This window comes from Oncorhynchus mykiss, chromosome 15, assembly GCF_013265735.2.
Source record: "Oncorhynchus mykiss isolate Arlee chromosome 15, USDA_OmykA_1.1, whole genome shotgun sequence".
In the NCBI taxonomy this organism is placed as follows: domain Eukaryota; kingdom Metazoa; phylum Chordata; class Actinopteri; order Salmoniformes; family Salmonidae; genus Oncorhynchus; species Oncorhynchus mykiss.
Window position 1 is genome coordinate 25,745,266 of NC_048579.1, and position 24,396 is coordinate 25,769,661.

A 24,396-nucleotide genomic window follows, 5' to 3' on the forward strand; every position below is an offset into this window, starting at 1 on the left:
TTTTTCTGTATCAATCTATCAAATTGACTCCACTGTTCGACTACTTAGCCTAAAAGTTAGCTCACAGGTTTCAGGGTATGTTCATGGGAGAGAAGAAGGGAAGAAGGCAGGAGCAGCAGCATGCCGCATGAGGTGAGCGTTGACAGGGTCACCAGCTACAACTCAGGACAACATAATTGGAGCCGACAATGAATTGCCTCGTACACCTGCACATCGACTCGGTACTGGTAGCACTTGTATATAGCCAAGTTATCGTTACTCATTATTGTATTTATTATAACTTTTATTTTGACATGTTTTACTTTTCTATAATTTTTCTATTTTCTTTCTCTCTGCATTAATGGTAAGGGAAGAGGTCCCTGAACCAATAGTTGGTTGTATTAACGAAAGTAATATGGGGTGGAAGCTATTGGAGTTTTAAGGAAGAATTTTGTATTTAAAGCCCATTTGCATTCATAGAAAATAACCAAAATCATAAAATATTAACTAATTGCCGTAGATTGTACAGAGGACGCCCCTGAATCAATAACAGTTGGCAGTATTCAGGCCAAAAAGACCATCAAGGACATCAACCACCCGAGCCATGGCCTGTTCACCCCGTTATCATCCAGAAGGCGAGGTCAGTACAGGTACAACAAAGCTGGCTTCTATATCAAGGCCATCACACTGTTAAATAGCCATCACTAGCCGGCTTCCACTAAGTACCCTGACCTTGTTTTTTACGAAAATGAACAGCAAAAACAAGGGGTGTAACTTGTTCGCTATCGTCAGCTGATTTAGAATATGATATTTCTATCATTTTGGCATGTTCCTCGAAGAGGTATTTGTCAAGAAAAGTCTGAATCTTTAATATTAAGCCAGTGGTGTGTATTCATGGATGCCAAGGGAAGCCAGGCTTCCCCCAAAAATGTTTCAATAATTAAAAAATAAATCATATAAAATGTATCATTCGTGTCTGTTTCATAAAAACAACACCCCTCTCTGTATGTGTAGCCCATCTGATGCTGTCTGGTGAAAAATAGTATGACATTGTTGACACCTGTAGCATTGAATGCAAGGGGAGCCAGCAGCATTTGGCATTCCTTGATAAAAAAAAAGTGTAATAGCCAATCAGCGTTGACCTAACCCAGAGAGTAAGAGGAAGCGAGAGGCCCAACTCGGAGGAAAATCTTTGTCTGTCCCACGTTTAGCAACCAACTGTACAATCTAATCCGACTGTAAAATAGCCTTGTGGTCATTTTCACGCAAAGATGTGTATTTATCAATGTGAATGTGATCGTTTGGTGTGCACAAATCCCAAGTCTGCCCTGAGCTGGGTGTACACAGTTTTACAGGTGAACAAGTGGTTTTGGAATACATGATAAAATAGAACTTGATTGTCAAAGTACATAGACTAATAACTGGGTTTGATAAGTAAACAAGATTAGGGACCAATCAGAGAGCAGGGCTATGATGATGTCATTATGAAAGGACCAATCACAGAGCAGTTTTGATGATGTCATTATCACATAAATATAATGAATCTGTCTTTATTTCAGTTAAAATCAACAGACATGGTAAACAAACAGCAAAATGTGTGTATATCTAAAGACAACTTGGATAGAGTATAATGCACTGAAAAGTGACAGCCTACTATGGGGGTAATATTTTTAGGGTGGATGTAACCCATCTATAGATGTGGCCTCTGTCTGTGCAGTAGGCTGTTAGCACAGGGCAGGCAGGAGAACTGTTGAGGGTTCTGGATGCACTGGAGGATCATCAGAGTTCTGTGAGGAGACATGAAGATTCAAAATAACAATGTGCACTCTACCGTGTTTAGGGTTCTGTTCACTTTCCCAAAATTCCCAAGTTTTCCAGAAACTCTGTTACTCTGTCGATCCCGCAGAGGCACGGGAGCATGGCGACCTAAAGCACTGGAGAGAGCATACGTGACATTACCCCCACCCCGGCGTGAGGCTCTAGCCGCAGGACGCCAACCACAGGGACGATCCCAGGGATCAGGAGCGGACCGGTCGCCTCTTCTGAGGCGCAAGAAACCTGATGAGCCGGCTGAGGCCTCCCTGGCTGCCTTCGTCGAGGCACGGGAACCTGTTCACCTAGCTGAGGCATGGGAGCCTATCGAGCCCGCTGAGGCATAGGAGTCTATCGAACCCGCTGAGGCACCACAGCCTGTCGATCCCACTGGGGTATGGAAACCCGTCGAGCCAGCAAAGGCAGGGGAACCCGTCGAACCCGCCGAGTTATGGGAATCCTACAAACCGGCTGAGGCCTCCCAGGTAACGCCGGTTCTGACTCCCGGACCAGACATCACCTCAACACAAAAACTAAAAAAACTCTCTGATGCTTCCCTTTGGTGAGGCGTCATTCTGTAACGTGTGCGCTGGGAGTCGGAAAGCAAGTTCAGGGAGTGAACAATTTAATAAACGAACTAAACATAATACAAAACAAGAAACACAAACAACGCACAGACATGAAACTGAAACAGAAACAACGACACCTGGGGAAGGAGCCAAAGGGAGTGACATATATAGAGCAGGTAATCAGGGAAGTGATTGAGTCCAGGTGAGTGTCATTATGTGCTGATGCGCGTGACAGGTGTGGCCATAATGAGCAGCCTGGTGACCTAGAGGCCAGACAGGGAGCACACATGACAATCGGTGGTAGTCTGGACGTTTAAAATTGCTTTGGTGTTGGTAGCTTTTACGGTTTTGGCGCTAGAGGTTCCAGCAGATGGCAAATAATAATAATAATAAGTATGAACAGTGTCAAAAGTTTGCTTTGCTTTCAGCAAGCATTCTAGTTTTCAGCAAGCATACCGAAAACTAGAAAGTTACTGAAATGTTCAAAACAAATTGTGTTTTAGTGAAGGAAGAAGTGATGTATAGGTGATGTGACTTACAGGTCACTGTCTGTGCAGGTCCAGCGGAACCCTCTGGTCTGTAGGACATTGATCAAATCCACAATGGAACCCTGAGTGCAGGATTCTCTAAAGGAGGAGAGAACGAGGATACATAAAGTACATAACATACAGTATTTCTAAAGGTTGGTGTATTGTAGACAAACCGTTTGTATCTGATGCAACTTGACAATAACATCATTTGCATGACATTTGCATAGATAAACTTATTTTGTGTTGATATTGAAAGATATGCCCAGTTCGTAACTTGGGTGTTTACCTAGGGTTCGTTCCAAATGGCACCCTATTCCCAATGTGGTGCATTACTCTTGACCAGGGCCCAACGGGCTCTATGTAGGGAATAGAGTGCTATTTGGGACGCATTCCCAGTCATTCTCACATGAAGGGTCCCTCCAGGTTGGCCACCACCTTGATGTTGACATGATCCACCATTCTGGGGTTCAGGCTGTCCAGCTCCACACCCCCAAACATGCTAGAACAAGATGAAAAGGACCAGAGTGAAACAATCACTACCCCTGTTAGACCACTATGTACTGTCAGTGGCTGTCATGTCTTTGCCTTACCTTTTCCTGTTGAAAGCATTCTCTATGGATCCATTGAGCAGCACTGTGATGTTGCCACATGCCGCTGCAGCAAACTGGCAAAAATACAGAGATGAGGCCATCATAGCCAGACATAGTCCACAATATACAGTAGACATGTCATGCAGTCACCCAGTATCACAAAATCACAAGGCATATCCCTACTACAAAAATATTGCCGTGAGATTAGTGGCATTCATGTCATTTAGGCTACCATTTTGTGAGTGAGCTTACGTTTTGTGAGGCTTGTCTCCACAAGGAATAGACAGGATGGTGAACACACGTTGACCAGTCTGGGCAAGAGTTGAAATCAAAGCCTAACAAAGAGAAACACATGAAGGAGCTTCATAAGAGAGAGACAGCCATTTTTTACATAGAACAACCACCACAGAGACAAAGTCAATGACATCTGCTGTGAAGATTACATTATCCTTCAAAAAAAAAAAGCAAAGTCATTCTCCTTGTTTGATTCATGTGCAGAGCAGGGGGGGGGGGGGGATCTCTCCGGTGCAAAATTGGAAGAGTTTACCACAAAGATGGGGGTGTAACACATGGTGTTGTGGTACAGCTGCGCCACATAACACCCTATGTGTGCGATATCCCCCACTCTGTTAAACTTCCTGTAAGCACTGACCCAAACATTACATCTGTGGTCAACCACAGAGCCCCAGCCTGTCATAATTGTGACCTCTCTCCAAATCAGGAGCTTTGGAGTGATGGCTTGGCGCCCACTGGAACAACTGTTCCTTCAGTTCTTTTGGGAACAATGTGAAGAGGGGAATCATAACTCTCTCTCTCTCTCTCTCTCTCTCTCTCTCTCTCTCTCTCTCTCTCTCTCTCTCTCTCTCGCTCTTGCTCTCTCAGATCATGATGAATCCTACCTCTGTCTTTCTCTTCCTGTCCGCACCAGATGAGGTCATTGAACATGTATCCCACCAGCGTGTCCTCCAGGGTCCAAAAACGACGTGTTGCAGCTGCATAGCTGTGTATCAGCTCCCTGGTCTTACTCCAGAACAGCAACTACAAAAACCACGAGGGCAACAAGCACAAACCAGATACTAGATCTCAGAGGAATCATACATTAGATACTCAAGAAATCAAAGATACTCAAAAACACAACACAGTCAGTTACATCCTCAGAGGATTCAGGGCCCGTACTCATAAATTGTCACAGGGTAGGAATGCTGATCTAGGATCAAGTCCCACCTGTCTCGGATAAGAATCCAGAGCTGCCATGGTGATACTCACCTTACCACATGTCAGAGTCTGTGGTGTGGCATGGAACATCCTTTTGTAGTCCTTAACCTTCACGTTACAGCGAGACTTCCTCATTACAGCCTCCTCAAACTCCCTCCAGATCTCCTCACAGTCATATCTACAGTAACACACACAGCACTTTTACCTACAGTGCCAGTCAAAAGTTTGGACACACCTACTCATTCCAGGGTTTTCCTTTATTTTTACTATTTTCTACATTGTAGAATAATAGCGAAGACATCAAAACTATGAAATAACACATATGGAATCATGTACCATGAAATAACACATATGAAATCATGTAGTAACCAAAAAAGTGTTAAACAAATCAAAATATGTTTAATATTTGAGAGTCTTCAAAGTAGCCACCCTTTGCCTTGATGACAACTTTGCACACTCATGGAATTCTCTCAACCAGCTTCATGAGGTAATCACCTGGAATGCATTTCAATTAACAGATCTGCCTTGTTAAAAGTTCATTTGTGGAATTTATTTCCTTTTGAATGCTTTTGAGCTGAGTTGTGTTGTGACAAGGTAGGGGTGGTATACAGAATATAGCCCTATTTGGTAAAAGACCAAGTTCATATTATGGCAAGAACAGCTCAAATAATCAATGTGAAATGACAGCCAATCATTACTTAAGACATGAAGGTCAGTCAAGCCATAAAATTCCAGGATCTTTAAAGTTTCTTCAAGTGCAGTCACAAAAAACATCAAGCTCAATGATGAAACTGACTCGCATGAGGACCGCCACAGGAAAGGAAGACCCAGAATTACCTCTGCTGCAGAGGATAAGTTTGTTTGAGTTAACTGCACTTTAGATTGCAGCCCAAATAAATGCTTCACAGAGTTCAAGTAACAGACACCTCTCAACATCAACTGTTCCGAGGAGACTGCATCAATCAGGCCCTCGTGGTCGAATTGATGCAAAGAAACCACTGCTAAAGGATACCAATAATAAGAAGAGACTTGCTTGGGCCAAGAAACACGAGCAATGGACATTAGACCGGTGGAAATCTGTCCTTCGGTCTGATGAGTCCAAATTTGAGATTTTTGGTTCCAACTGCCTTGTCTTTCTGAGACACGGAGTAGGTGAACGGATTATCTCTGCATGTGAGGTTCCCACCGTGAAGCATGGAATAGGAAGTGTGATGGTGTGGAGGTTCTTTGCTGGTGACACTGTCAGTGATATATTTACAATTAAAGCACACAGTGTTCTGCAGTGATATGCCATCCCATCTGGTTGGCACTTAGTGGGACTATCATTTGTTTTTCAACAGGACAATGACTCAAAATACCTCCAGGCTGTGTAAGGGCTAATTGACCAAGAAGGATTGTGATGGAGTGCTGCATCAGATGACCTGGCCTCCACAATCACCTGACCTCAACCCAATTGAGAAGGTTTGGGATGAGTTGGACCGCAGAGTGAAGGAAAAGCAGCTCAGCATATGTTGGAACTCCTTCAAGACTATTGGAAAAGCATTCCAGGTGAAGCTGGTTGAGAAGAATCTAGGTGAAGCTGGTACTTTGAATAATCTAAAATTGATTTGTTTGGATACTACATGATTCCATATGTGTTTTTATAGTTTTGATGTCTTCAATATTATTCTACCATGTAGAAAATAGTACAAATAAAGAAAACCCTTGAATGAGTAGGTGTGTCCAAACTTTTGACTGGTACTGTATATCTAATCATAGATAACATTTTTTAAAAATATGTCATGTTGAGAGCATGTTGCATATAATGAAATAAGATCCCTTACAAAAAAAACACACGAAATTCACGTAATCACATGATCTCATGTGATTTTATGTGACTTTAATGTGATAACATGTCACAACATGATCTCATGTGAAATAAATGGACAACATGGGGATGCAAAAAACATGTGATGACATGAAACTACACATGACATTTGAACACATGTGATAACCCAGGTGTTAAATGCCATTGAGAATATTTTACTTTAAAATGCTTAATTTCCATTAATTCAATTTAAACAGTCATAGTCCCGTGCAGGTTTTAGTTAGATTCTGGTTTGTTCCTGGGCCATCCCCAAGAACATTTTTAAAACATACGTGTCATGGTCCTCTTGATTACTTGGGACTTAACTGCACAACTTTTTGGTTGCAACCTGAAGTACCTGCTGCGTCACCAGGTCTGTGGACATAATGGAGATTGGCTGTACATATGGCCTAGAATACATTTTTGCACTTTTCCAAAAGTATGTACAATATTTTGAATGTCTAATTTCTATAAAATTACATTATGCTGCTCTATTCTGATTTCAATTAGTGTAAAAAACATTGTTTTATTTTGAACTGTGACCACACTTGGGACACAGCCTTAACTAGGATTTGAACTTAATTAAAACCTCTTGGTCGCTAGCAACCTGAAATGTCCTGCTGCATGTCCTTCCATTCCACCAATATTTGCAAATGTGTGTGTATATATATATATATATATATATATCTATATATATACATATATATATATATATACATATATATATATATATATACATATATATATATATATATATATATATATATATATATATATATATATATATATATACATTTTTTTTTAAATATCACATTTACATAAGTTTTCAGACCATTTACTCCACACTTTTTTAAAGCACATGTGGCAGAGATTACAGCCAGACAGGATTGGGTTGAGGCACAGATCTGGGGAAGGGTACCAAAACATTTCTGCAGCATTGAAGGTCCCCAAGAACACAGTGGCCTCCATCATTCTTAAATGGAAGAAGTTTGTAATCACCAAGACTCCTCCTGGAGCTGGCCACCTGGCCAAAGTGAGCAACCGAGGGAGAAGGGCCTTGGTCAGGGAGGTGAGCAAGAACCCGGTGGTCACTCTGACAGAGCTCCAGAGTTCCTATGTGGATATGGGAGAACCTTCCAGAAGGACAATCTTTTCTGCAGTACCTTTTTCTCGGTACAGTTCACTACCTTGTAAGTACAATGGGAGGGCAAACTGTAAACGGGGGGACCGAGGGTCCTTTAAAAAAAAAAAAAAGACATTTCCTGCAATTCTACCCTTATTATGCCTTTGTTGATTGGTATTTTGAGGGGTATATGAAGGGGTATTTTGAAAATAAGTGGAAGGATAAGTGGAAGACCCCCAACCACAGAAAGATACATTTTCCGTTTTAAAATGTTATTCTAAAAATGTTATGAGTGAAAGAGAAATGTGCAGTGTTTAAGCTAATTCCATGCAATTCTACACATTTTGACAATGGGCAGAGATTGAAATTTGCTGTTTTAATGCTGATCTCATATTATTCTTCACATTTTGCCATGAGGATGAGAAAATATTGCAGTTTTAAAGTGACTGTCCAGTGAAAATCTAACTTTTAAAAGTTAATATTCTGTTAACTCACACCCAAATAATGACTTACCCTTTTTTCGCATTTGTGGCCAAAGCATACATTCGAGATAAAAAAACCCATCTCAAACAGACCATTTAAAAACTGCTTGCTATTTCCTCATAGAGGATGATGTCATCCTCCTGAGGAGGATGAGCTGGCCTATCAGTGGTCTACTTGCATTAATATATTTAATGACCGGTATACACCCTCACCATTCTGTTGTTGTGGTATGCCCACAGCATTCCAACACAGAAAAGTTACTTTTTAACATACATAATTAAAAAAAATGTGGAGGTAAAACAATTTCACTTATATTAAGGATTAATTAATTGTAGGTCAAATTTAATAGAAATCGGGAAACACTGGACAGTTACTTTAAAGGTCTACTTTTGCCCCCCCAAAAATAATAATGGCTTTAAACTGTATAACTGATCAATGCACCATCATACCAGGTCATTTAATGCTTAAAAAAGGTATGAATAAGATATTTGGCTACAGAAGTGCAATTTCTTACCGATCTCTCAAGCTTTCATCTTCATCCAAAACCAAATCCTGTGAAATGACCTCAACACACACTGGAGGAGAAACTGGCTAGCTACAAGTAGCTATCTTAGCTAACGAACTACCTACGTCGGTCGTGGCGTGCATGAGGACTGTTTTTTGTGCCCAAAAAGCGACCATTAAAGCTAATTTCCTTCAATTCTACACATTTTGCCATTGCTTATGACTTGTTCATATGCTATCTGGGGTGACCCTGACCTCCAGCGCCCCCCTATCCAATTATACATGTAATGGAGGTGCTGCACAAATCCCTGGTTGTGATGGACAAAGTGGAAGAATTTGTGTTGTTGCAATAAAAAACTATTAAACAATTTTTTCAATATTGATTTAAATGATAATGTGATTGAGGTAGGGGAGAGAAAAAAACATGAGATATTTATAAACGGCTCCCACTCTGCATGGAGAGAGCTCAGCTCTGTTTTGTAATCAGTGCGCCCATGATATGCTCTTATCTATTCAGTTGGGGGGGGGGGGTCTGGAGTCGGACACGAGCTCTGCTGTACTATAAGGCAGCCCCCCCACACCTCTCTGATTCAGACACATTTTATTTGAATACATTCAGTTGTACAACTGACTAACCTGTCAATATACAGTCATAACACTGTCGTGACACATATTTAGGCCTGTTGTGACATGTATTATTTTAAGGCTGGTTATGACACCTACATAAGAGTGTCAAATCCCACAAGACCTACCACACAAGGTGAAGCATTGCAGATTACACCATAGCCTACTTGAAAACTTAATGTGTAAGTTATATAACATTTTCTGAAATGTACCATATTAAATTATTGTAATTGTGCACACATTGATGTCAGACATGTACCTACTGTACCCCAATGCTCTGTTGCTGATGACTGGGATGAATGCAGGAGCAAATTTCAGGAGCAGGACAAGACACTATCTTTGAGTGATGACTGACATATGGCCATGCTCGTGATAGGCCTATCTGGCTTATATGATTATGGTGGTCATAATTCTTGACAGAATCAAGTAAAACGACACAGGATGGTCATAATACTTCATGACAGTGTCATAAAGTGTATTTTCTACAAGTTATTTAAGCAATAAGGCCCAAGGGCGCGCACGCACAGTCCAACTCCCAGAGAAAGGGAGTATAATGAGGGATTATCTGTCACAGGAAGTCGTGCAGAGCCCAAAGCTTTATGATGCACTACCAATTACACTGCCTCCTTTAAACTTTTATGATCGAAGACATCGGTTACCTCTGTTTTCACGCCCTGATTAGATTTATGATTCGAGGAAATGGATGGATCGCAGTGTCCAAAAGGGTGCTAGATGTAGCAGTGTTGTAATTCCTCATTAAGTCTCACGCATTATGTTGCTAACCCATCACTCTCTAACAGGAGGGAGTGCATTCATCTTAGCTGTGACATATTCGTTCTCAACAAGTACAGAGACATCACTCACGCTTCTCCAATACAGCCCTCTCTCTCTGCCTGTGAGGCTATGACAGACATGGTGGGCCATTAAAACTAGTTTTTCAACCACTCCACAAATGTATTTTTAACAAACTATAATTTTGGCAAGTCGGTTAGGACATCTACTTACAGAAGTAATTATTCCAAAAATTGTTCACAGACGGATTATTTCACTTATAATTCACTGTATCACAATTCCAGTGGGTCATAAGTTTACATACACTAAGTTGACTGTGCCTTTAAACAGCTTGGAAAATTCCAGAAAAGGATGTCATGGCTTTAGAAGCTTCTGATAGGCTAATTGACATCATTTGAGTCATTTGAGTCAATTGGAGGTGTACCTGTATTTCAAGGCCTACCTTCAAACTCGGTTTCTCTTTGCTTGACATCATGGTAAAATCAAAAGAAATCAGCCAAACCTCAGAAAAAAAATTGTAGACTTCCACAAGTCTGGTTCATCCTTGGGAGCAATTTTCAAACGCCTGAAGGTACCACGTTCATCTGTACAAACAATAGTACGCAAGTATAAACACCACGGGACCACGCAGCCGTCATACCGCTCAGAAAGGAGACATGTTCGGTCTCCTAGAGATGAACGTACTTTGGAGCAAAAAGTGCAAATCAATCCCAGAACAACAGCAAAGGACCTTGTGAGGATGCTGGAAGAAACAGGTACAAAAGTATCTATATCTGTTACACCTATTGTTGGAATGATACCAAGGTGCAACGTGGTTGGCGAACAACTGTATTTTTGTTTAAAATGAACACCAAAAATCCAACAAAATACAAAAACGAGGGTAAAGTTCTGCAGAGCAACTAACAAAATCAAGATCCCACAACTGAAGGGGGGAAAGGGCTGCCTAAGTATGATCCCCAATCAGAGACAACGATAAACAGCTGCCTCTGATTGGGATCCATACTAGGCCAACAAAGAAATAGAAACATATATTTGCCCACCCAAGTCACACCCTGACCTAACCAAATAGAGAATAAAAAAGGCTCTCTAAGGTCAGGGCGTGACAATATCAACAGTGAAACGAGTACAATATTGACATAACCTGAAAGGCCGCTCAGCAAGGACGAAGCCACTGCTCCAAAACCGCCATAAAAAGCCAGACTATGGTTTGCAACTGCACATGGGGACAAAGATTGTACTTCTTGGGAAAATGTCCTCTGGTCTGATGAAGCAAAAATAGAACTGTTTGGCCCTAATGACCACCGTTATGTTTGGAGGTAAAAGGGGGAAGCTTGCAAACCGAAGAACATCATCCCAACAGGGAAGCACGGGGTTGGCAGCATCATGTGTGGGGGTGCTTTGCTGCAGGAGGGACTGGTGCACTTCACAAAATAGATGGCATCATGAGGCAGGAAAATTATGTGGATATATTGAAGCAACATCTCAAGACTTCAGTCAGGAAGTTGAAGCTTGGTCGCAAGTGGGTCTTCCAAATGGACAATGACCCCAAACATACTTCCAAAGTTGTGGCAAAATGACTTAAGGACAACAAAGTCAAGGTATTGGAGTGGCCATCACAAAGCCCTGACCTCAATCCTATAGAACATTTGTGGGCAGAACTGAAAAAGCGTGTGTGAGCAAGAAGACCTACAAATCTGACTCAGTTACACCAGCTCTGTCAGAAGGAATGGGCCAAAATTCACCCAACTTATTGTGGGAAGCTTGTGGAAGGCTACCCGAAACATTTGACCCAGGTTAAACAATTTAAAGGCAATGCTACCAAATACTAATTGGGTGTATGTGAACTTCTGACCCACTGGGAATGTGATGAAAGAAATAAAAGCTGAAATAAATCAATCTCTCTGCTATACATTCTTAAAATAAAGTGATGATCTTAACTGACCTAAGACAGGCAATTTTTACTCGGATTAAATGTCAAGAATTGTGAAACCCTGAGTTTATATGCATTTGGCTAAGCTGTATGTAAACTTCCGACTTCAACTGTATATATGCATTCGTGAAATGGTAGGTGCTTTGTGTTTGTTTTGCATGGCCACTGATGTGATTGATTCGCGGTATAATTACATCGGAGTGGAAGGTGGCGAGATGACATGTCCTTTTAACAAATTGACGTCTGGTTTGAGGTTGAGGTTATTGTCCTTCATTGTACGTTTGTACGTATTGCACACTTCTTTTAGCTACTGTAACCATGTTTTCAGACTTGCTTCAAAGTTTGCCTGCTTTGATAGAGTCATAAGAGTAACCACCATAACTCCGTACCGAAACAGGAAGTACTTTGAAGGCTCATTGCTAGAGGTTGACGAAAACCCACACGCGAAGGATGTATTGACTGTGACTGTGAACCCCATTTCTTACTCAGTAATGGAGGTACAGTGAAACTTTTATGTTTTATGAGCACTTGCATTGCACCGTTGTGATCATTCCAATGAAAATGAAGGGTCAATTAAATGAATATACTGAAGCAGTTTGCACTCAGCGTTCATGACACAGGCAAACACACACACAGAGTGCCTGGACACAGCCCGTAGCTGTGTGATATTGGCCATATATCACACACCCCCAAGGTGCCTTATTGCTATTATAAACTGCCCACCAACGTAATTAGAGCAGTAAAAATACATGTTTTGTAATACCAGTGGTATACGATCTGATATACTATGGCTGTCAGCCAATCAACATTCAGGGCTCGAACCACTCAGTTTATAATTAAGCAATTAGGCACAAGGGGGTGTGGTATGTGCTGTTCTTAGCACGACGCAACGCAGAGTGCCTGGATACAGCCCTTAGCCATGGTATATTGGCCATATACCACAAACCCCCAAGGTGCCATATTGCTATTATAAAATGGTTACCAATGTAATTAGAGCAGTAAAAATAAATGTTTTGTCATACCCATGGTATACAGTCTGATATACCATGGCTGTCAGCCAATCAGCATTCAGGGCTCGAACCACCCAGTTTATAATGAAACATACCACAGCATTATTGAATACTCGTTTCTGATTGGTTAAAAGGGAATTCTAGAATGGACATTAAAACCAGATACAGTGCCTTGCGAAAGTATTCGGCCCCCTTGAACTTTGCGACCTTTTGCCACATTTCAGGCTTCAAACATAAAGATATAAAACTGTATTTTTTTGTGAAGAATCAACAACAAGTGGGACACAATCATGAAGTGGAACGACATTTATTGGATATTTCAAACTTTTTTAACAAATCAAAAACTGAAAAATTGGGCGTGCAAAATTATTCAGCCCCATTTACTTTCAGTGCAGCAAACTCTCTCCAGAAGTTCAGTGAGGATCTCTGAATGATCCAATGTTGACCTAAATGACTAATGATGATAAATACAATCCACCTGTGTGTAATCAAGTCTCCGTATAAATGCACCTGCACTGTGATAGTCTCAGAGGTCTGTTAAAAGCGCAGAGAGCATCATGAAGAACAAGGAACACACCAGGCAGGTCCGAGATACGGTTGTGAAGAAGTTTAAAGCCGGATTTGGATACAAAAAGATTTCCCAAGCTTTAAACATCCCAAGGAGCACTGTGCAAGCAATAATATTGAAATGGAAGGAGTATCAGACCACTGCAAATCTACCAAGACCTGGCCGTCCCTCTAAACTTTCAGCTCATACAAGGAGAAGACTGATCAGAGATGCAGCCAAGAGGCCCATGATCACTCTGGATGAACTGCAGAGATCTACAGCTGAGGTGGGAGACTCTGTCCATAGGACAACAATCAGTCGTATATTGCACAAATCTGGCCTTTATGGAAGAGTGGCAAGAAGAAAGCCATTTCTTAAAGATATCCATAAAAAGTGTCATTTAAAGTTTGCCACAAGCCACCTGGGAGACACACCAAACATGTGGAAGAAGGTGCTCTGGTCAGATGAAACCAAAATTGAACTTTTTGGCAACAATACAAAACGTTATGTTTGGCGTAAAAGCAACACAGCTCATCACCCTGAACACACCATCTCCACTGTCAAACATGGTGGTGGCAGCATCATGGTTTGGGCCTGCTTTTCTTCAGCAGGGACAGGGAAGATGGTTAAAATTGATGGGAAGATGGATGGAGCTAATACAGGACCATTCTGGAAGAAAACCTGATGGAGTCTGCAAAAGACCTGAGACTGGGACGGAGATTTGTCTTCCAACAAGACAATGATCCAAAACATAAAGCAAAATCTACAATGGAATGGTTCAAAAATAAACATATCCAGGTTAGAATGGCCAAGTCAAAGTCCAGACCTGAATCCAATCGAGAATCTGTGGAAAGAACTGAAAACTGCTGTTCACAAATGCTCTCCATCCAACCTCACTGAGCTCGAGCTGTTTTGCAAGGAGGAATGGGAAAAAATGTCAGTCTCTCGATGTGCAAAACTGATAGAGACATACCCCAAGCGACTTACAGCTGTAATCGCAGCAAAAGGTGGCGCTACAAAGTATTAACTTAATGGGGCTGAATAATTTTGCATGCCCAATTTTTCAGTTTTTGATTTGTTAAAAAAGTTTGAAATATCCAATAAATGTTGTTCCACTTCATGATTGTGTCCCACTTGTTGTTGATTCTTCACAACAAAAAAAAACAGTTGTATATCTTTATGTTTGAAGCCTGAAATGTGGCAAAAGGTCGCAAAGTTCAAGGGGGCCGAATACTTTCGCAAGGCACTGTACCTGGAAAGTTCGAAAATATATCGGGGCACCTTGCAATCATGATGCAATAAGCGCCTACACATGCAGACCGTACTTGCTAAAAAGTTACAGAATGCTAAACCAACAACCACAGAAAACGGAATAAGATACATTGTAAATGCAGGTCCTACGAGGAACAAACTTTGCTAGGAGACTTTCATTGATTTGTTTTTGCAGAGACATATTTTTTGGGGGAGAGCGTCTGATGACTTAACGTGGTGAGTGATGAACAAGAATGTATCTGGTCCCTACTGTTGCAGTCATGACGCAAGTGGCGCTATGCTGTAAAGTACTTCCATGTTTCTAGTTTGATCAGCTGTTATCAGCAACTGATATTTTTTAATTTGGCTGTCATATAGGCAGGTTTGCTAGCAACAAACAATTGTTTAAATTTCTAGCCTAGTGTTGGATATACAATGTGATCTCCTCATTATGAAGTGTTGAGTGTTCTGACGAGAAGGAAAACTTTTCTACCTATGCCTGGCAAAATCAGCCATTGTTATCATTGTTATGGATGTACCCAAATGAATGTCAACAGAAAACAGCTACTTTGCTGTTACTCTACCTGCAAAGGTTGTGACTGTGTTAGCCGTAGCTAGCTGGCTAGCTAACAAGCAAGGGATAAGAACGTTGCCATGGAACATATAAAACGAATGGCTGGGTCGCGTCCATAAATATCAAACTAAGCGAACGAATGACTGGGTCCAAAAGATGAGAAAGTATGAATTCACTTAAAGCTGAAAATATCAACAACAACAAAAAAGTATTTCTACTGGTAAAGTAAGTGTGTGCTTTCAAATTGTTTTCTTTCTTTCTCTCTCTCTCGGAGGACCTGAGCCCTAGGACCATGCCTCAGGACAACCTGGCATGATGACTCCTTGCTGTCCCCAGTCCACCTGGCCGTGCTGCTGCTCCAGTTTCAACTGTTCTGCCTGCGGCTATGGATGTCATGTACTGTCATGTTGTGTCTTGTCTCTGTCCTTTCCCTTCACCCTGTCTCCCTCTGCTGGTCGTTGTTAGGTTACCTTTTCTCCCCCTCTTTCCCCCAGCTGTGCCTTGTCTCCTCCTAACCACCTCGTCACCCCTTTTCCCACCTGTTCCCTTTTTCCCTCTGATTAGGTCCCTATATCTCTCTCTGTTTCTGCTCCTGTCCTTGTCGGATTCTTGTTTGTTGTGTTTCATGCCTGAACCAGACTGTCGTCATGTTTGCTGTAACCTTGTCTTGTCCTGTCGGAATCTGCCGGTCCGTCTGAGCCTACCTATGTTTGGTAATTAAAGAAGCTCTGTTTATGTTAATTCGCTTTTGGGTCCTCATTCACGCACCGTAACAGAAGAATCCGACCAAGAATGGACCCAGCGACTTCGGATCCTCTCCACTCAGCCGTCGGGATCCAGGGAGCGATGCTAGGCAGACACGAGCAGGAATTGTCTGCTGCTCGACATGCCGTTGAGACCCTGGCCACCCAAGTCTCCAACCTCACAGAACAGGTTCACCATCTCCGCCTCGATCCACCGGCCACTTCCAGGGCTTTCGAATCTCCGGAGCCCAGAATCAATAACCCGCCGTGTTACTCTGGGGAGCCCACTGAATGCCGCTCGTTCCTCACCCAGTGTGATATTGTGTTTTCTCTCCAGCCCTACACTTTCTCCAGGAGCACTGCTCGTGTCGCCTACGTCATATCTCTCCTTATTGGACGGGCTCGTGAGTGGGGCACGGCAATCTGGGAGACAAGGGCTGAGTGTACTAACCAGTATCAGGACTTTAAGGAGGAGATGACACGGGTTTTTGATCGATCTGTTTTTGGGGAGGAGGCTTCCAGGGCCCTGTCTTCCCTATGTCAAGGTAATCGATCCATAACAGACTACTCTATTGAGTTTCGCACTCTTGCTGCCTCCAGTGGCTGGAACGAGCCGGCTTTGCTCGCTCGTTTTCTGGAGGGTCTCCGCGCAGAGGTAAAGGATGAGATTCTCTCCCGGGAGGTTCCTTCCAGCGTGGATTCCTTGATTGAACTCGCTATTCGCATTGAGCGACGGGTTGATCTTCGTCACCGAGCTCGTGGAAAGGAGCTCGCGTTCTCCGTTGCCCCCCTCTCCGCATCACTACCATCTTCCTCTGCCGGCTCGGGTGCTGAGCCCATGCAGCTGGGAGGTATCCGCATCTCGACTAAGGAGAGGGAACGGAGAATCACCAACCGCCTCTGTCTCTATTGCGGTTCCGCTGGTCATTTTGTCACTTCATGTCCAGTAAAAGGCCAGAGCTCATCAGTAAGCGGAGGGCTACTGGTGAGCGCTACTACTCCTGTCTCTCCTTCAAGATCCTGCACTACCTTGTCGGTCCATCTACGCTGGACCGGTTCGTCAGCTTCCTGCAGTGCCTTAATAGACTCTGGGGCGGAGGGCTGTTTTATGGACGAGACCTGGGCTCGGGAACATGACATTCCTCTCAGACAGTTAAAGGAGCCCACGGCCTTGTTCGCCCTGGATGGTAGTCCTCTCCCCAGGATTCAGCGTGAGACGCTACCTTTAACCCTCACTGTTTCTGGTAATCATAGTGAAACCATTTCTTTTTTAATTTTTCGTTCACCTTTTACACCTGTTGTTTTGGGCCATCCCTGGCTAGTTTGTCATAATCCTTCCATTAATTGGTCTAGTAATTCTATCCTCTCCTGGAACGTCTCTTGTCATGTGAAATGTTTAATGTCTGCTATCCCTCCTGTTTCCTCTGTCTCTTCTTCACAGGAGGAGCCTGGTGATTTGACAGGGGTGCCGGAGGAATATCACGATCTGCGCACGGTGTTCAGTCGGTCCAGGGCCACCTCTCTTCCTCCACACCGGTCGTATGATTGTAGTATTGATCTCCTTCCGGGAACCACCCCCCCCCCCCGGGGTAGACTATACTCTCTGTCGGCTCCCGAACGTAAGGCTCTCGAAGATTATTTGTCTGTAGCTCTTGAAGCCGGTACCATAGTCCCCTCCTCCTCTCCCGCCGGAGCGGGGGTTTTTTTTGTCAAGAAGAAGGACGGGTCTCTGCGCCCCTGCATAGATTATCGAGGGCTGAATGACATAACAGTGAAGAATCGTTATCCGCTTCCTCTTATGTCTTCAGCCTTCGAGATCCTGCAGGGAGCCAGGTTTTTCACTAAGTTGGACCTTCGTAACGCTTACCATCTCGTGCGCATCAGGGAGGGGGACGAGTGGAAGACGGCGTTTAACACTCCGTTAGGGCACTTTGAATACTGGGTTCTTCCTTTCGGCCTCGCTAACGCTCCAGCTGTCTTTCAGGCATTAGTCAATGATGTCCTGAGAGACATGCTGAACATCTTTGTTTTCGTTTACCTTGACGATATCCTGATTTTTTCACCGTCACTCCAGATTCATGTTCAGCACGTTCGACGTGTCCTCCAGCGCCTTTTAGAGAATTGTCTTTTTGTGAAGGCTGAGAAGTGCACTTTTCATGCCTCCTCCATCACATTTCTCGGTTCTGTTATTTCCGCTGAAGGCATTAAGATGGATCCCGCTAAGGTCCAAGCTGTCATTGATTGGCCCGTCCCTAAGTCACGCGTCGAGCTGCAGCGCTTTCTCGGCTTCGCGAACTTCTATCGTCGTTTCATCCGTAATTTCGGTCAGGTGGCAGCTCCTCTCACAGCCCTTACTTCTGTCAAGACGTGCTTTAAGTGGTCCGTTTCCGCCCAGGGAGCTTTTGATCTCCTCAAGAATCGTTTTACATCCGCTCCTATCCTTGTTACACCTGACGTCTCTAGACAGTTCGTTGTCGAGGTTGACGCGTCAGAGGTGGGCGTGGGAGCCATTCTTTCTCAGCGCTCCCTCTCTGACGACAAGGTCCACCCATGCGCGTATTTTTCTCATCGCCTGTCGCCGTCGGAACGTAACTATGATGTGGGTAACCGCGAACTGCTCGCCATCCGGTTAGCCCTAGGCGAATGGCGACAGTGGTTGGAGGGGGCGACCGTTCCTTTTGTCGTTTGGACTGACCATAGGAACCTTGAGTACATCCGTTCTGCCAAACGACTTAATGCGCGTCAGGCGCGTTGGGCGCTGTTTTTCGCTCGTTTCGAGTTCGTGATTTCTTATCGTCCGGGCTCTAAGAACACCAAGCCTGATGCTTTGTCTCGTCTCTTCAGTTCTTCAGTAGCCTCCACTGACCCCGAGGGGATTCTCCCTGAGGGGCGTGTTGTCGGGTTGACTGTCTGGGGAATTGAGAGGCAGGTAAAGCAAGCGCTCACTCACACTCCGTCGCCGCGCGCTTGTCCTAGGAACCTTCTTTTCGTTCCCGTTCCTACTCGTCTGGCCGTTCTTCAGTGGGCTCACTCTGCCAAGTTAGCCGGCCACCCTGGCGTTCGGGGTACGCTTGCTTCCATTCGCCAGCGTTTTTGGTGGCCCACCCGGGAGCATGACACGCGTCGTTTCGTGGCTGCTTGTTCGGTCTGCGCGCAGACTAAGTCCGGTAACTCTCCTCCTGCCGGCCGTCTCAGGCCGCTTCCTATTCCCTCTCGACCGTGGTCTCACATCGCCTTAGATTTTGTCACCGGACTGCCTTCGTCAGCGGGGAAGACTGTTATTCTTACGGTTGTCGATAGGTTCTCTAAGGCGGCTCATTTCATTCCCCTTGCTAAGCTTCCTTCTGCTAAAGAGACGGCACAAATCATCATCGAGAATGTTTTCAGAATTCATGGCCTTCCGTCAGACGTCGTTTCGGACAGAGGTCCGCAATTCACGTCTCAATTTTGGAGGGAGTTTTGCCGTTTGATTGGGGCTTCCGTCAGTCTCTCTTCCGGCTTTCACCCCCAGTCTAACGGTCAAGCAGAACGGGCCAATCAGACTATTGGTCGCATCTTACGCAGTCTTTCTTTTCGCAACCCTGCGTCTTGGTCAGAACAGCTCCCCTGGGCAGAATACGCCCACAACTCGCTTCCTTCGTCTGCGACCGGGCTATCTCCTTTTCAGAGTAGCCTCGGGTACCAGCCTCCGCTGTTCTCATCTCAGTTCGCCGAGTCCAGCGTCCCCTCCGCTCAGGCTTTTGTCCAACGTTGCGAGCGCACCTGGAAGAGGGTCAGGTCTGCACTTTGCCGTTATAGGACGCAGACTGTGAGGGCTGCTAATAAGCGTAGAACTAAGAGTCCTAGATATTGTCGCGGTCAGAGAGTTTGGCTCTCCACTCAGAACCTTCCCCTTAAGACGGCTTCTCGCAAGTTGACCCCGCGGTTCATTGGTCCGTTCCGTATTTCTCGGGTCATTAATCCTGTCGCAGTTCGACTTCTTCTTCCGCGATATCTTCGTCGCGTCCACCCGGTCTTCCATGTCTCCTGCATCAAGCCCGTCCTTCGCGCCCCCGCTCGTCTTCCCCCCCCCCCCCCCCATCCTTGTCGAGGGCGCACCCATCTACAGGGTCCGTAGAATTTTGGACATGCGTCCTCGGGGCCGTGGTCACCAGTACCTCGTAGATTGGGAGGGGTACGGTCCTGAGGAGAGGAGTTGGGTTCCCTCTCGGGACGTGCTGGACCGTGCGCTGATCGAGGATTTCCTCCGTTGCCGCCAGGTTTCCTCCTCGAGTGCGCCAGGAGGCGCTCGGTGAGTGGGGGGGTACTGTCATGTACTGTCATGTTGTGTCTTGTCTCTGTCCTTTCCCTTCACCCTGTCTCCCTCTGCTGGTCGTTGTTAGGTTACCTTTTCTCCCCCTCTTTCCCCCAGCTGTGCCTTGTCTCCTCCTAACCACCTCGTCACCCCTTTTCCCACCTGTTCCCTTTTTCCCTCTGATTAGGTCCCTATATCTCTCTCTGTTTCTGCTCCTGTCCTTGTCGGATTCTTGTTTGTTGTGTTTCATGCCTGAACCAGACTGTCGTCATGTTTGCTGTAACCTTGTCTTGTCCTGTCGGAATCTGCCGGTCCGTCTGAGCCTACCTATGTTTGGTAATTAAAGAAGCTCTGTTTATGTTAATTCGCTTTTGGGTCCTCATTCACGCACCGTAACAATGGAACACTGACCTGTTCACCGGACGTGCTACCTGTCCCAGACCTGCTGTTTTCAACTCTCTAGAAACAGCAGGAGCGGTAGAGATACTCTTAATGATTGGCTATGAAAAGCCAACTGACATTTACTCCTGAGGTGCTGACTTGTTGCACCCTCGACAACTACTGTGATTATTATTATTTGACCATGCTGGTCATTTATGAACATTTGAACATCTTGGCCACGTTCTGTTATAATCTCCACCCGACACTGCCAGAAGAGGACTGGCCCCCCCTCACAGCCTGGTTCCTCTCTAGGTTTCTTCCTAGGTTTTGGCCTTTCTATGGAGTTTTCCCTAGCCACCGTGCTTCTACACCTGCATTGCTTGCTGTTTGGGGTTTTAGGCTGGGTTTCTGTACAGCACTTTGCGATATCAGCTGATGTAAGAAGGGCTAAATAAATACATGTGATTTGATTTTTCTTTGGCAACTGTAAGCAATTGTATTTTATTGTTAGCCTGCAATACTTTATTATAAAAGGTGGCTATTTTGCCTATGTTCCACAAACACTTTTTCACATGTGAAATCATGTTATTTTCCACATGTGAAACAGGTTATTTTCCACATGTGAAATCATGTGGTTTTCCGTAAGGGATTCTATGTTAGAAATACATTTGATTTGTCAAGACACTAAGTCGGTCAAACTGCCTACTTTTTCATGTCTTACCCACACTTTACCTGGAATTAGGCCAAACTAGTGTTATGTAGCTGTAACATCGACCAATCACAATGTGTTTCAGGTTAGGTGTCGTCCCCATCCCAGCTGTCAAACCATCAGTGCAAAACAGGACAATGACAAACCCTGATGAAAGAAAATAACACAAGTACAATACCTCTTTGAATGTATTCATCAATGTCTACAAAGGTGTTCTTTCACTCAGGTTATGGAGGTACTATTGAAAATAACTCACATAATATGAGCATGTGGAATATGCTAGAGGTTGACGAAGACTTCTGAAAGGTCATGGTGTTCAGAGCTCATGGATGGAGCTCTCCAAGGTACGCCCCAGACCCCTCTTACTTTCAGAGTTAGGCCCTGTCACTGTCAATAGAGAAAGAAATAGTGAGTGAGAGTAACGACGTGTGTGTATGTGTGTGCACGTGCTTGGTGACATCAATTGACATCACGAGTGTGAAGTCAATGAAGAGACCAAATCAAATCAAACTTTATTTGAGACATGCCCTGAATACAACAAGTGTAGACTTTACCATGAAATGCTTACTTACACGCCCTTAACCAACAGTGCAGTTCAAGAAGAAGAAAATATTTACCAAGTAGGCTAAAATAAAAAGTAATAATAAAAAGTAACACAATAAGAATAACGAGGCTATATACAGGGGGCACCGGTACCGAATCAGTGTGCAGGGGTACAGGCTAGTTGAGGTAATCTGCACATGTAGGTGGGGGCGAAGTGACTATGCATAGGTAACTAACAAACAGCGAATAGCAGCAGTGTGCAAGAGGGGGGACACTGTTATTATAATTTCATGCTCTCTCTCTCTCTCTCTCTCTGTGTGTGGGTGTTTGCATGCTTGGTGACCTCAAGTGTGAGGTAAAGGAAGAGACAACCCATGTGTTATCCCAAATGTGACTCTAATTATAATTTCACACTATACTACTAGGAAGCACATTTGTGCAATGGGAGAGAGGTCAACCACTAGAAGTTTGCAGAAAGACATACAAACAGGTAAGATTCTGGTCAGTGTGTGTAATAGTGAGGAGTTGGTGTTGGTAGGGTATGTCGGAGGGTATGACTTTAGTTAGAGATAGGGTTTATGAGTTGGGTTAGTAGAGTAACAGTGTTTACAAGTGGCTGGCAGAGCTCCTTGCGTCTCTCACTACTCTCAAGAGAACACACACTGGGTTTGTTGCCTGTTAAATCTAATCAGCTAAGGGAATGTGGCTGTCTCTTCCCACTGTCTTTGTGTCCTGTCATAAAGGTGGTTGTCTTTCAGCTGTTTACAGTAGATGTAAGGGTAAACAGTCCATCAAGCACACACACTCAAAATAAGGCAGGCATTACTGATGAATGATATTTTTTGTTTTGGTCATTTTTTTTGTTAAAAGCCAATCATCCATTTTCTTATCACTCATGAAGTAAAGTACAGTTCAAACTCACCAACTCAACACAAATACCTTACCTACGATTAGAATAAATCAACAGGAAACAATAACATGGTAATAAATCAGTAATCATGTCAAACATATTCAATAGAAACACTCAGTCCAAAAACGAATACATAAAAACCAGCCAAAGACCAAGAAGTGCTTACCACTACATAAGAAGGGACACAAACATTGATGAGTTGATGAACAGTTAGCTCCACAACATCTGGATGTCCGTAGGAGTGGTGTTCATGTCCCTCCCTGCACAGTAGCAGTGTCCTGGGGTTGTGCAGTGGACATTACCCTCCTCCCTTGGCAACTAAGAAACCTGAGGGGCTGGGCTCCCAAGACAGACACAGCCCTATCCCAACCCATAGAGCTGGTCTGAGGGAATAAACTAGGCCTTTTCTTGCCACAGACAGATGGCCCGCATGACTCTCATTACTGTCTCCACACAGAGGGCAGGAAAAGGACTCTGGGGAAGGACACTTACCATATGCAGGGACAGGGGCGAGCACACATATATCATATGAATACATAAAGATAAGATTTTTGAATTTACTTATATTTATTTTAAGGCTGGAAAAGGGGTGGATTGCCAATCAACATACGGTGTGTGCAGTATCACTTAGTGGCCAGGAGATGGTGTTAATTGTCTTGTTTGTATGCGAGTTATGGTTTCAATCCCCATCCCAGCCTTGTACTCTGTTTCAATCATACAGTCGTGGCCAAAAGTTTTGAGAAAGACACAAAAATGAGTTTTCACAAAGTCTGCTACCTCAGTTTGTATGATGGAAATTTGCATACACTCCAGAATGTTATGAAGAGTGATCAGATGAATTGCAATTACTTGCCGTGCAAATGAACTGAATCCCCAAATAACATTTCCACTACATTTCAGCCCTGCCACATAAGGACCAGATGACATCATGTCAGTGATTCTCTCGTTAACACATGTGTGAGTGTTGACGAGGACAAGGCTGGAGATCACTCTGTCATGTTGATTAAGTTCAAATAACAGACTTGAAGCTTCAAAAGGAGGGTGGTGCTTGGAATCATTGTTCTTCCTCTGTCAAACATGGTTACCTGCAAGGAAACGCATGCCATCATCATTGCTTTGCACAAAAAGGGCTTCACAGGCAAGGATATTGCTGCCAGTAAGATTGCACCTAAATCAACCATTTTTCGGATCATCAAGAATTTCAAGGAGAGCGGTTCAATTGTTGTGAAGAAGGCTTCAGGGTGCCCAAGAAAGTCCAGCAAGCGCCAGGACCACCTCCTGGGGTGGCAGGGTAGCTTAGTGGTTAGAGCGTTGGACTAGTAACCGGAAGGTTGCAAGTTCAAACCCTCGAGCTGACAAGGTACAAATCTGTCATTCTGCCCCTGAACAGGCAGTTATTGAACAGGCTGTCATTGAAAATAAGAATTTGTTCTTAAC

At 43.9% G+C, this 24,396-nt stretch overlaps 1 protein-coding gene across 2 annotated transcripts; it reads right to left on the reverse strand.

Moving 5' to 3' along the window:
* Positions 1–1,423: 1,423 nt before the first annotated feature.
* LOC110489879 (ADP-ribosyl cyclase/cyclic ADP-ribose hydrolase 1) lies at positions 1,424–23,771 on the reverse strand. 2 transcript variants are annotated; one of them, XM_036944146.1, is made up of 10 exons: positions 23,126–23,771; positions 21,763–21,893; positions 21,530–21,653; positions 4,747–4,873; positions 4,380–4,518; positions 3,733–3,815; positions 3,481–3,554; positions 3,297–3,389; positions 2,900–2,986; positions 1,424–1,766 (listed from the first exon to the last, which is right to left on the reverse strand). In XM_036944146.1, the coding sequence occupies exons 2-10, from the start codon at positions 21,815–21,817 to the stop codon at positions 1,670–1,672; spliced, it is 879 nt and encodes a 292-aa protein (XP_036800041.1). In that variant the 5' UTR covers positions 21,818–21,893; positions 23,126–23,771; the 3' UTR covers positions 1,424–1,669. The 2 variants fall into 2 exon arrangements, 1 of the variants encoding a protein (XP_036800041.1); XR_005036073.1 differs by lacking the exons at positions 2,900–2,986; positions 3,297–3,389; positions 3,481–3,554; ... (4 more) ...; positions 21,763–21,893; positions 23,126–23,771 and adding an exon at positions 1,939–2,505.
* Between the last annotated feature and the right edge of the window lie 625 nt (positions 23,772–24,396).

Excerpts from the sequence above, each read along its gene's own strand:
- LOC110489879 (XM_036944146.1), bottom strand. The coding sequence starts at position 21,817 with ATGACCTTTCAGAAGTCTTCGTCAACCTCTAGCATATTCCACATGCTC. Across the intron at positions 21,654-21,762 it reads ATTCCACATGCTCATATTAT|GGTTTGTCATTGTCCTGTTT; the intron begins GTGAGTTATTTT and ends TTCTTTCATCAG. Across the intron at positions 1,767-2,899 it reads ACCTGCACAGACAGTGACCT|AACTCTGATGATCCTCCAGT; the intron begins GTAAGTCACATC and ends GTCTCCTCACAG.